At 41.6% G+C, this 13734-nt stretch overlaps 1 protein-coding gene and 1 pseudogene across 1 annotated transcript; one reads left to right on the top strand and one right to left on the bottom strand.

Annotated features, from left to right (window-relative positions):
- The first annotated feature begins 2654 nt into the window (after positions 1-2654).
- On the top strand, positions 2655-10012 carry LOC116394905 (ras-related protein Rab-11B-like). The gene is made up of 5 exons (XM_031868290.1): positions 2655-2796; positions 4993-5188; positions 6926-7119; positions 7215-7295; positions 9334-10012. The coding sequence occupies exons 1-5, from the start codon at positions 2757-2759 to the stop codon at positions 9477-9479; spliced, it is 657 nt and encodes a 218-aa protein (XP_031724150.1). The 5' UTR covers positions 2655-2756; the 3' UTR covers positions 9480-10012.
- Positions 10013-10793: 781 nt separating this feature from the next.
- Positions 10794-13441, bottom strand: LOC116394903 (E3 ubiquitin-protein ligase TRIM21-like; annotated as a pseudogene).
- Positions 13442-13734: the final 293 nt, after the last annotated feature.

Below are 13734 nucleotides of genomic sequence, written 5' to 3'. Positions count from 1 at the left end.
ACACATACACACACACATATATACATACATACACATATATATATACATATATAGTAAGGGCTTTGGCAGAACAGCAAACACATGATTCATTATTTCCAAAAACCTGTTGTGCAGGTTGGCGTCTTAACCTAAAACTTTACGGCACAATGAGCTGAATAGCAGTCAGACCAGTTGGAGAGATGCTGTGTGCTGTTTACAATCTGCTGAAAACCTCAAGTCAAAGGGTTTCACAATGGGCCTTTTTCACCGCAGCCATTTACACGTGTCATAGCAGAGTAAATGTAATTATTTAGTGTATGCACAACACCAGACCAATGGACCAGGGGGCATAATTCATGTTATTCATTACACATGTCTTTACCCTGTAAAGACATGTGGTTGCTGTGAAAAAGGGGCCTATATACAGAAACTATATAGTGACAGGTGGCTCCGCCCACAGAAAACAACACTTAAACTGATCTCCCCTGCTGCTGTGCATTAAGTGTATTTCTAGACCGCTGTATTAACTATTATACTTCCTCCTTATTTATATACTGATGGAAAGTAGAGTAGAGCTCCTCTTCCGCACAAAATACACATGATGAGTCTAGTTCTCAAACGCGTGCTGAGAGGCTCTGACATTCAGGTTGTGTCAAAGTTGACAGGAGTGAAGAACCCTGACATCATCTGCACATTGTTGAGATGCCAGTCAGTCACTTTTGTCTCCCTCCCGAAAGGAGAGGAGGGGAGGGGGGGGGGGGGGGAGTTACTGACAACAACAACAGACCTACTTCAAACATAAGCAGTCATCTACAGCCATGGGCTGGAAGAATTACTCAGATATTCTACAAATTAACGTGTACATCACTTTAATACCGCAGCTGGCAAATTTAATTTAATCTATAACATATATGTATGTTTATATATATATTTTCCAGTTTCATAAAACTACTTACAACAAGGTCTGTTGATTATCTTGATTAATAAATAGCACCACAGGTAAGAGGAAAAATATGTATTTTTGATAACATCTACAGCAGCGAATTGCAACATACACATCATATATTATATAAATCCCTGACAGTGATCATTTTACTGAACACTATTTACTTTGACCTTTGATATTGTTAGCATATCTTGACGATAAGACTAACATATTTTTACTTCAGTACGGTTTTGAATCCAGTACTTTTACTTGTAGTGGAGTATTTATTCCACCACCGCAGATGACCTAAATATACAAACATCTTAATAAAAATAAGCTTTATTTTGCAGTCTATTCCACAAACAGACGAGAGTGTTTCTCACAGATTTAGCACAAAATACAGCAAACTGTTCTGTAATGCACTACCTTATCTCTGAACGACCTCTTCTCCAGGTATCCCTCATAGTAACAGGTGGGCAGCTGGCTCCTCTGTCGCGCTGTTAGCTTTTCCATCATGATGGTCGATGTCCACAATACATAAAAAGCTTATATACAGATTTGTCTGAGCCCTTCTGCCTGGTTGCGGTAAATCGCTCTTGTATATTAAAAGTGAGGAGGGAACCTGTGCGCAGCGTCCTCGCCGCTGATTGGTCAATGCGTGTGGAGTGGGCGGGTGCTTTTAAAAATATCCCCAGGTGAGACAGCTGTGCACGTTATGGAAGTGTTTGACAAGGATGGAAATCACCTGGCTGTGTGCCCCACTGAAACTAATCAAGCGGGAACATTTTGCTGTAGCTGGTTATATACGGCATGAAACTCACCAGAAAGTGAATTTAATTAATTACAATTAACAAACTACCCAGCTGTACATAAGGTGGTTAAAATTAGCTCCACCACCAACCTAATAGGTGAGAGTCCAAAAGGAAAAAATGTATATGTAGCTCCCTCTGCTGGATGAATTCGTTGTGGTTTTATCAATATAAAATATATGAGCATCATATTACTTGTAATCGCTCATGGAGAACCAGGGATGTGTTTTTAAGAAAGAAGCTGAAGAGCCAATTGGAACAAGTTGCAATCAAAAGATCGTATGAAAATCTCTTCAGTTAAATGTCTAGTTTATTTTAGTGACATGTTGTCTTGCTACACCTTTATTTAATTCTAGCATCCTTAACAGCATGTTATCACAATCTGCTTTTCGTCACCGGGGGACGTAAACCATCTCCAGCACTCATGAGCTTCCTCATCAGTGGAGCTCCTCCATAGCAGCAGCAGAGGTGTTGTGTACGAAGACAGATCTGGGATCTGTTGGTGTAAGCAGCAAGGTAAGTAATGTATATTTTCTGGTGTTATTTGTTGAGTCCATCGATTTGTATGGGTTTTATGTCAGTTTCCTGCCAGCATTCAAGGCTTTGACAGAGCCAGGTCAACATTTAAAACTTTATTTTTTATTATTATTATTTTATTTTTTTAAATAATTTTTTTTATTATTATTTTTATTATTATGATGATTATTATTATGTTTGTATTATTTTTTATATTATGATGCTGATTATTATTATTATTATTATTATTATTATTATTACATGAAGTCTACGCATGTTGTGTCAGATGTGCTATATAATTTAACTTGATTTAATCGTTTCATCTCTACTCTATGACGCTTCTATTACTGGGCTGCCCTCCGGCAAGTCACGTGACTGTGTGGCTTAAACGCAACTCTCCCTCCAAACGGCTCTGCTCTCTTCATCTTGGCACAGCACACCCTGCTGGTTTTGGAGCAGGAGGGGAGATATCTTTTCTGTCATCACCGCAATCTCAGAAAAAGGTGATCAACGTTACTTCTCAAACGATGGGGAACAGAGACGACGAGTATGACTTCTTGTTCAAAAGTGAGTGGAACCCAAACTGCTAGTAGATAGTCTGGTTTTGGTGTTAATTAGCGAGTAAACGTGAGGTTAGCATGCATGCTAACCGTGTTACACCGTCAGTGGTCAGCGTTAATATCAGCTGGTGGTTAGCGGCTAAGCTAACTGTAAGCTAGCCCAACGGCGCGTGTCGGTGCTTTAAAGGTGTGGTTATTTAGGTTAGGTGTTATCAGATGTCCTCACCTGTACAACCACACCTTTAAAGCACCGACAGTGGCATAGTTACTGAAATCTAAGATCAGGTGCATTAATGCAAAAGGAAACGAGGAGTTCCCTTTGTGGTGGACCTGAGGAAACTCACTCCAAATAAAAAGGAAACTCTTGTTGTGGCTTTGGTTTTAAATTCGACACCGTTAGCTGCTTCAGGTGTGTATTTGCCAAACACCTCTTTGTTTGAAGGCTAAGGGCTTATTTACACTCCCAAGTAATTATAATCAGTCACATTTTACTCCTTGGAATTTAGCTTCCTGATAACATGTGTTGACCTCCTTTTTGTGTAAACAAATGTATAAAATCTACTAACATGAAATGCGTACAAGTATAAGAAATCTCTGGATTAGAAGATATGGCATGTCATAAAATACTAAAAATAATAATGATACAAAAAATAAAACCAGAATCTGCATAGATGGATATAAACTAAACAGATAATTAAATCAGAAGAGTGCAGATCTCCGCCCTCAGCTGTGTTATCTTTAAGGGCCTCTACCGGCCGGGGGGGGCCAGTAAAAAGCAGTTATTGAAGGGGTCAGCAGGCAGTTACTGGCAGTATAGAACCATAAAAGGTGTTTTGAAATAGTACGAGTCACCGTAACCACTAGAGGTCCTTGAGCATGCAGCCATAACTGTCGACCCCAAAATATTATGGAGTTTGCCCCCGCAGAATGCCGGATTAGCTGTGGACAGACAGAGAGGCACACTCGCTCACACACGCATGCGACTGATTGCATGATTCTTTCTGGTTTTCAGACCTTGCTATCTTAACTGAAGTGGCATTTGTCTGAATAGGAAACGGCTTGTTGTTGTGTTGGAGCAGTCTTTCCACAACAACGTCACATGATGGCGCTTAACTGAGTGAAACTGGTCGAATGTGTTGGAAGAAGCTGCTCTAAGACTGATTCACAAGCTTTAGTAACGTTAAGTTAGCCCAGTTAACAGGAGAGCGAGTGGTTTACATGTGCAAGTATACGCCAAATCATAGGCTGAAGGTTAGATGTAGGGATTTTAATACTTAAGGAGTTCACTTTATCACATCTATCTAGTAAGTATAGTATTAAAGTACAGGAGAATAAGAGGCCCGGGCCAGTGTGGCAGCTGATTAGATAAACTGATGACTGGAACAGAGGCCTTGAGAAACTGTGGAGTCAGATTTCCCAAAGAGCAGGAAGGGCAAAGTGTGAGAATGATTTCTCCACACGGAAAGGAAAGCAGTAAAACCAGGTCAGCACTTTCTCTTTGCCTGGAAATGGCTGAATGATAACCTGAAAATAGCGCCGTCCTTTAATGATAGCTGTTTAGTGCATTTTGTGTAACTGTCATCATCGATGTCTGTAATTATCCGGTGGCACATTAGTCTGTTAATGTGCATCGTCATTTACAAATCAAGGTTTATTGTTTGAGGTTAAACTGGGTGGAGTAAAATGTCGTCAAACTTGTCATCAGCTGCCGCTACTTACCGTAAATAAAGACCAAAAGAAGTCGGTGTTGTTGTTGTTGTTGTGGGGTTTGGGTGCTGCTCTCTGCAGGACGGTATCTGTACTCAGCCGAAGATTGTTTATGAGGCAAGAGAAGCTTCACTCCGTGACACCACCGTACAACTGAGTGGTTCTGTAGTCCCAACGGCTCCAACTGAGTGATGCATCTTCTATCTCGCAGATCATGTGATGGGACTTTAGTCTCTGTGATATCAATAGTTAAATCTCTTTCATTTTGTAGTTTTGCTAAAATGGAGACCTGCTGGTTAGCTACTGCAGGAGCTTCAATTCGTGCAGGTCAGATGAGGCGCGTCAGTTATCGAGCCTTTCCTCGTACCTTTACCCTGATAAGAGTTTCAATTTGTTTTGTTTCCAGGTGAAAAACACTCCTTACATATTATTTTACAGTTTGTCAAATTACTGCAGGGCTGCTGTTTCAATGTCTTTGTGCCTTTTTTGTTTCCAGTCGTGCTAATCGGAGACTCCGGAGTGGGGAAGAGTAACCTGCTGTCCCGTTTCACAAGAAATGAGTTCAACCTGGAGAGCAAGAGCACCATCGGGGTGGAGTTCGCCACCCGCAGCATCCAGGTGGACGGCAAGACGATAAAGGCTCAAATTTGGGACACAGCTGGACAAGAACGCTACAGAGCAATCACCTCAGCGTGAGTTATTTTCTCTCTGTGTAAACAAGTGTACAGTGGGTACGGAAAGTATTCAGACCCCTCTAAATTTTTCACTCTGTTTCATTGCAGCCATTTGCTAAAATCAAAAAAGTTCATTTTATTTCTCATTAATGTACACTCAGCACCCAATCTTGACAGAAAAAAACAGAAATGTAGAAATGTTTGCAAATTTATTGAAAAAGAAAAACTGAAATATCACATGGTCATAAGTATTCAGACCCTTTGCTGTGACACTCATATTTAACTCGCATGCTGTCCATTTCTTCTGATCCTCCTTGAGATGGTTCTACTCCTTCATTGGAGTCCAGCTGTGTTTAATTAAACTGATTGGACTTGATTAGGAAAGGCACACACCTGTCTATATAAGACCTTACAGCTCACAGTGCATGTCAGAGCAAATGAGAGTCATGAGGTCAAAGGAACTGCCCAAGGAGCTCAGAGACAGAATTGTGGCAAGGCACAGATCTGGCCAAGGTTACAAAAGAATTTCTGCAGCACTCAAGGTTCCTAAGAGCACAGCGGCCTCCATAATCCTTAAATGGAAGAAGTTTGGGACGACCAGAACTCTTCCTAGACCTGGCCGTCCAGCCAAACTGAGCAATCGTGGAAGAAGAGCCTTGGTGAGAGAGGTAAAGAAGAACCCAAAGATCACTGTGGCTGAGCTCCAGAGATGCAGTAGGGAGATGGGAGAAAGTTCCACAAAGTCAACTATCACTGCAGCCCTCCACCAGTCGGGGCTTCATGGCAGAGTGGCCCGACGGAGGCCTCTCCTCAGTGCAAGACATATGAAAGCCCGCATAGAGTTTGCCAAAAAACACATGAAGGACTCCCAGACTATGAGAAATAAGATTCTCTGGTCTGATGAGACCAAGATTGAACTTTTTGGCGTTAATTCTAAGCGGTATGTGTGGAGAAAACCAGGCACTGCTCATCACCTGCCCAATACAATCCCAACAGTGAAACATGGTGGTGGCAGCATCATGCTATGGGGGGTGTTTTTAGCTGCAGGGACAGGACGACTGGTTGCAATTGAAGGAAAGATGAATGCGGCCAAGTACAGAGATATCCTGGAAGAAAACCTCTTCCAGAGTGCTCTGGACCTCAGACTGGGCCGAAGGTTCACCTTCCAACAAGACAATGACCCTAAGCACACAGCTAAAATAACAAAGGAGTGGCTTCGGAACAACTCTGTGACCATTCTTGACTGGCCCAGCCAGAGCCCTGACCTAAACCCAATTGAGCATCTCTGGAGAGACCTGAAAATGGCTGTCCACCAACGTTCACCATCCAACCTGACGGAACTGGAGAGGATCTGCAAGGAAGAATGGCAGAGGATCCCCAAATCCAGGTGTGAAAAACTTGTTGCATCATTCCCAAGAAGACTCATGGCTGTACTAGCTCAAAAGGGTGCTTCTACTCAATACTGAGCAAACGGTCTGAATACTTATGACCATGTGATATTTCAGTTTTTCTTTTTTAATAAATTTGCAAAAATTTCTACATTTCTGTTTTTTTCTGTCAAGATGGGGTGCTGAGTGTACATTAATGAGAAATAAAATGAACTTTTTTGATTTTAGCAAATGGCTGCAATGAAACAGAGTGAAAAATTTAAAGGGGTCTGAATACTTTCCGTACCCACTGTATATTGATGCAACTCTTCCACTGGAATAAAGATGGGATAGTTACTGTATTCATCTGGTTTTATGCTCTCACCAGGTATTACCGGGGGGCAGTTGGAGCTCTCCTGGTTTACGACATCGCCAAGCACCTGACGTACGAGAACATTGAGCGCTGGCTGAAGGAGCTGAGGGACCACGCCGACAACAACATCGTCATCATGCAGGTCGGGAACAAGAGCGACCTCCGCCACCTCAGGGCCGTGCCCACCGACGAGGCTCGAGCCTTCGCAGGTAAACCACCAAGCGCTGTGCTGATAAAGTAAGAACATCCGCTCTCGTAGTCTGTGAAATACTCAATATTTATCTTTCTTCTCTTCCCACATTAGAAAAGAACAGTATCTCATTTATTGAGACGTCTGCGTTGGACTCCACGAATGTAGAGGAGGCGTTCAAGAACATTTTAACAGGTAGGAAAAGCAAGACGTGCTGCTGTAGCTCATGAGACGTAACTCTTAAGATCTCATCATTTGCAAAATGGAATATCGGATAAAATATTTGGTCCAATGATGCTACAAAGTGGTGGTCGTTGATGGTCATCATCAATAATAAAAGGCACCAAAAATGCAACAATTTATTGAGCAAGGTACTGAATGTGGTTGCCAGGCAAACACACAGTGGAAAGCGTGGTTAACATTTGGGTTGAGATCATTATTATTTAGTGATTGTTTAAATTCAAAAGCCAGATCCTTCTAAGCACACCAGGTCTGAAAGCGTTAAACAGACCACATGGTCTTAACGTTCCCGGCTTTGTTTCAATATCTCTCTCAGGAATTTCTGTCTCCTTTCTTTTTTTTATCTTCTACCCTCTCAGTCTCTTTGCACCTTTTATTCACAACTATTACATCCAGTAAACAACCAAATCTGACATTTTACAACAATAATAACAATTTGCTGCAGTTATAAAGCTGTGTGTTTATCCATTTTATATGTGACTTTTTATGACATTTTATATAGCATTTTTAAACGAAATTTTTACGCCACATGATTTAAATTTTTTACACCTTTTTACAGCCGACGTCGTCATAAATATGCGTGAGCATGCGTGAGCAGCCATCCCGACGAGTTGGCAAGCTTTAAACATTAAATTAAAACTATTGGCAGCATCTAAATGTCTGGTTTCTGCATGTTCAGTTATCAGTCGATAATCCAACAGCAGACTCGAGTTCTACTGAATTCTGAGACAGGATCGCGATCGTTTCAGAGCAACAGGTGTTTCAGTTTAATGAGTGACCGTGCTAGATTGAGACTTCCTGCCGAATGCGCCCGTAGTTGCTCGTAGTACAAGAAATACAACCTGAGCCGTCTTGAAATGAATGTAGACGGTCCCGGATTTCAAATCTTTGTTTTCCTACATCATATTTGTCGGTGGTTAATGCCCTTGCATAGCTTGACAACTCTTGCACTCCGCCGTACTTCTGTTGCCAAACTGCGTGCACACAAACTGAAAGAGGAGCTGTGACTCTTGTATGACTTTTAATGACCACGGCTTTCGCCGGCTCGGACGCATTCTGTCTCCTTACATCCGTCTCTTTCTCATCAACACCTTGAGTGAATTTCTTTCAAATTTGGCACAAATGTCCACCGCCGGACTCCAGGATGAACTGATGACATTTTGTTAATCAAAGGTCAAAGTCCGTCATATTCTCGTGATATTTCGGGAACACTTGGAGTGAAGTTTTGTGCACTGATGGACGAACTGATTTTGGTGCCGTCAGTCACATCCTTGTTAATGCCAAATCTCAGGAACGCCCGGAGGGAATTTCTCTACATTTGGTACATACGTCCCGCTAAACATTTTGTCTGTCATACCATACCATGACTTCTTCATGACATGCCAAAGTATGACTCTGATGATGTTGTTGTGACATTTTTATACTAGACGACGTTTATATGACTGTTTTATGACATGCTACACTATGAGGTTTTATTTTTTTGAGCCATATTACACGATGACAATTTTTATAACTTTTGTTGTGACATTCTTTGACAAGGCATCATGTTTTCTGGTTGTTTGTACTTCTGTACGTACCGATCACTATCAAGGACCACAACTGAATTATAATGTGACTTTTAACGTGACTTTTTTTTTTTTTTTTTTAGACATTTTATATGAACTTTTTACCTTTTTTATGACATTCTGACATGTATTTATTTTTTTACATATTTATTAAATCAAAGAGCAAACAACTAGTTTGTCAGCACAGATCTCTGAAGGATTCATCTGACATTGAATTAAAGTAGAAAAACAGCAAATATATCTGTCCCTGTCTGAAAAATGAAATACTTTAAGCTGTACAGTTGGCTTAATGTTTTAATAAAAGGTTTTATTTTCCTACAACTGAGCATGTGCCCAGCAGTGCCTCAGCTCACACAGATTAAACTATTTATAAGGCGTTTAAAGAAATCAAGAGCATCACTGTGTTTTTCATGACTTTCCCTCTGCAGAAATCTACCGCATCGTGTCGCAGAAGCAGATAGCGGACCGATCTGCTCACGATGAGTCTCCGGGCAACAACGTGGTGGACATAAGTGTCCCCCCGACCACTGACGGACAGAAAGGCAACAAACTCCAGTGCTGCCAGAGCCTGTGACGCTCAACGCCACGACCCCCGACCTCCACCTATCCACCTCGACATCACATCACCTGTGCACTTTCTGTTCCTGTTGCTCCTAGAATTCTGTTTTATATAGAACCTTTGAACTCACTCGTGCTCTTCTCTTGTTTTGCCATGAATTAAAACTTTAAGAAGCCTTTATGTCACTCGGTCCGTGGAGTCGATGCAGGAACAGGGCCGTGCTCTCTGTCTTAATGAAGCCTGAGAAACTGTAAGTTTGATTGAACTGAAACTCTGTGGTGTACAGGAAGGTTGTGAAAAACATGTCAATGGTTACCACTAGATGGTGCTGTGTAAATAAACTACAGGCAGTTACTCCAACCTGGTGAAGCAGTGTTGTGCGTTTTACAGCCTGGTTCCTCCAACTTCATTCTGTCATCAGATAAGTTATCATGCCAAAAATGTCCTCTTTAGGTATTTATTGGAGAATATTTGGCTTAAGCTGTCATTGTTTTACTTTACATTTAAAAACTGTATAAATTTCCAATAAAATTCTTGACAAAAGTAAACTGTTTTGATTTTCTTACTGAAAATAAAAGAAATTAATACTACATTTATCTGACAGCTGTAGTTACTTGTTAATTGTCAACTACCCAATATAGTATTTGTGTCTCACTACAACCTGAAGCTTCAAATGTTTGACGCTTTCATTGGGCAGCTTCAGGTTGAGTAAGGAAACTCAATGATACGGATAATTGAGATACAACTTTAAGCTGGATGTTATTTTCAAACTTTTTCATAACAAGTACAAAAAAAGTCCAGTATAGTAAATCATATGAAGTCGTGTTCTAGAACTTTATTGCAATCGCCACATTCATGGAAATAGATCTCTGCATTTAACCGATCCGCAGCAGGTTTAGAGCGGTGGGTTGTGGAGCTGCTTGGGCTTCAGTGTCTTGCTCATGGACACTTGGACACGCAGACAGGAGAAGCTGGGGATCAACCGCAACGTTGTGATTAAAAGACAACCCGTAAGTCATAAATGTCATAAAAAAGTCAAAGTATAGCATGTCGAAAAAAGTGTTAAAAAAGGTCATAGTTTTAAAAATGTAAGTACAATATCTGCCTCTGAGATGTATTGAAGTAAAAAGTAACAAAGTGCACATACACAAAGTCTTAAAATTGTACTTAAATACAGTACTTGACTAAATGTAAAATACAAATTAAGTTAAGTTTCTTTGTTTTTATTCTGTTGAGGATTTGTTCACTTTGTTCCGGCTCTGAAACAGTCTGCAGCGAGGACGACTGTATTAAATACAAATAACACGATACTAAACGTTTCTTCCAGGGTAACAGTAGCTGAATATTTTATTATTAGATTTTGTTGACTCATTTTCTACATTAAAATCTGTGTGTTGGAGTAGAAATACATTTACAGACAAATAGAAAAAACCCATCGATCATAATGTGAAGAATCAATAATGTTTACACCGTAAATCACCAATAATATAGATTTGTTACATTAAATGAAAGCGTCTCTCTGTAGAACATCAAGTGTTTGTTCTACTCCGTGTGATTGACAGGAGAGATGATCAGAGGAGCAGAGTTTTTACCACCATCATTAAGACATGGACTAAAGTATGGGTAGAGTTTCTCAGTGAAGCAGCAGCCAGTAAAGGAGTAGATAAGAGCTGCAGACTTAACGTCATAGAAGGAGACCAGACCCTCCTCATAATCCACAAACACCCCCACCTTCTCAGGCTGAGGCTTCAGAGAGAGACGGACTGAAGGGTTAGCAAGAGCTTTGTACTCATTCTTATTCCTCAACCATATCATCCAGTAACCTTTCTGAGGACTCAGTGGGATGTTTCCCTTCCTGTTGATCGACTCTCTGACCACTCCTAAATTCCAGTTAGTCTTCCCTTTAACCTGAACCTCGTAGTAAAATCTTCCTGAAGAGAAACTCTGCTTTGCTAAAACATTAACACAAGTATCAAATCTCTCTGGATTGCCTGGAAGATTCTTCCTCATATCACCATGTTTAACTTGTTTTCCATCATCAGACAGGATGAGTTCAGGATTTGCTGTATCAGCATCAAGTGTCACATCCACTGCAGACTGCTGGACCCTCTTCAGCTCGGCCTCAGTGAGCAGCTTCTTCATCTGTTCACTGAGCGCCTCCTCCAGCTGATTCACAGCTCTCACCACAGCCCTCTCATGTGAAGGTGGACTGACTCTGACTCCTGTCCAGTCCTTGGTGGGTGGAGCAGTGTTCAGGGTCCTGAAGCTCTGGAGGAGGTGGACGAGGTGGAGGTGGTCTTCAGAGCGTGAGAGCTGCTCCACCTCAGTGCTTCTCTTCTCCAGCTCAGAGATTTCCTGTTCCAGCTCTTTGATGAAGCCTTCAGCCTGTTTCTCTGTCTTTCTCTGCTTCTCTTTGATCGTGTCGATGAGCTCGGCCTGGCTTCTCTCAACAGACTCCTTCAGAGCGGTGAAGACCTGAACACCATCTGCTATCTCTCTGTCTGCATCTTCCTCACTGAGCTCCACTGAGTGTTTGATCTCCTGAATCGTCACTGGTCTCTTCTGGATCATCTGCTGGATTTCAGTCTCAGTCTTCCCCAGCTCGGCTTTCTTTCCTTCATATTCTTCTTCCAGAGGAACAACATCATGTGTCTTGTGGTCTGAATAAGTGCAGAGAATGCAGACACACATCTGGTCGGTCTTACAGAACAGGTCCAGCTGTTTATCGTGCTTTGTACACATCCTGCCTTCCAGGTTCTCCACAGGGTCGATCAGCTGATGTCTTTTCAGACCTGGCATTGTCAGATGAGGCTCCAGGTGAGTCTCACAGTAGGAGGCCAGACACACCAGGCAGGACTTCAGGGCCTTCAGTTTGGCTCCAGTGCAGACGTCACAGGGAACTTCTCCTGGTTTGGCGGCTTGTTGCTCTGAGCTGCTGCTGCAGGCTTTCTGTTGTGCCTGAACTGAGCAGCCATCAAAGAGATGAAAGTGTTGACCTGCAGCTCAGGTCTGGTGTAGAAAAGCTTGTTACAGTTGGGACACTGATAGGGGACATTAACGTTCCAGTGTTCAGTGATGCAGGCGTTACAGAAGTTGTGTCCACATGGTATGGTGACTGGATCAGTGAACACATCCAGACAGATGGAGCACAGAAACTGATCTTCAGTCAGCAGACAGCTGGCAGCAGACATATCTACACTCTGAGGACAACAAGTGTGAAAAAACAAAACTGTTATATCTTTAGCAGCAGCAACAGTGTGTCAAGTGTTGTTTACACTCTGTGGGTCTCTGTGTGTGTGCCATCATCATAAACCTACTGTAGAGGAACCACTACAGAAGAGGGTTTGAGTACTTTAGAAAGGTGATCACAAAATATAATTTATAAACACAGAGTGCTCCATTACTGTCACATCACATATTAAATAATAATACTGCTACCCTGCTGCTTATATATTGTTATTAGAGTGAATTTATATAATTTGTAAGGAGCCTAAACATTTTTAATTCCACTTTAATATTGAACATATTACTATTTACTGTGACATATTTGGACCTCAGTCTCAATGTGAGTTGAACTTCCTGTCTGAGTCGAGCTGAAGTGTTTGAGTTGAAACAGTAAATATTATCAGCTGAACTTCCTCACAAAGACAGACAGCAGGAACTACAGAGACAGTGACGTTTAGAGGAAAGGGTTTGAAGTTCAAGGATATTTACCAAAGTACAGAACAGTTATGTAAGTGATAAAACATCAACGTTGTACCTCTATACTCAATAAATACATCCACACATTAAATCAGATGCTGTTCTCTGTGTTTGGACAATCCAAAGGGAGCAGCAGCTAGGCTAGGTAGCTTCTAGCAGGCCTAGTTTATCTGCTGCTACTTTGTTCTTTGTTCTGGATCCTGGTTTGAACTCACTTTTTACCAAATGTTGAGTTTCTCTGTAGAACAGTGAACTCACCAGAGTTTGTCAGAGACTCTGTTGTTGAGAAGAAGCTGCTGGATTCAGTTGAATGTTTCTTTAGAGAGAAACAGAGACTTGTCTCGACTGCAGCTCTGCTGTCGCTGAGACTAACTTTCACTTTCTCTTCAGGAGAAGTGGCTCAGCAGCTCTCCTCTTTCACAGTTGCTGCTCCTCTCAGTGAAGCTCTGTGAGTGAGCTTTTACTGCCTCTTTGAGGAATACCCCGTTTGAGTTTTTCCTTCTTATTCATTTTTCCTTGTTTGTGTGTGTGTGTGTGTGTGTGTGTGTGTGTGTGTGTGTGTGTGTGT

The sequence above is a fragment of the Anarrhichthys ocellatus genome, unplaced genomic scaffold, assembly GCF_004355925.1.
Source record: "Anarrhichthys ocellatus isolate YVR2014 unplaced genomic scaffold, GSC_Weel_1.0 scaffold42, whole genome shotgun sequence".
Lineage (NCBI taxonomy): Eukaryota > Metazoa > Chordata > Actinopteri > Perciformes > Anarhichadidae > Anarrhichthys > Anarrhichthys ocellatus.
This window is presented reverse-complemented; position numbering and strand designations above follow the sequence as displayed.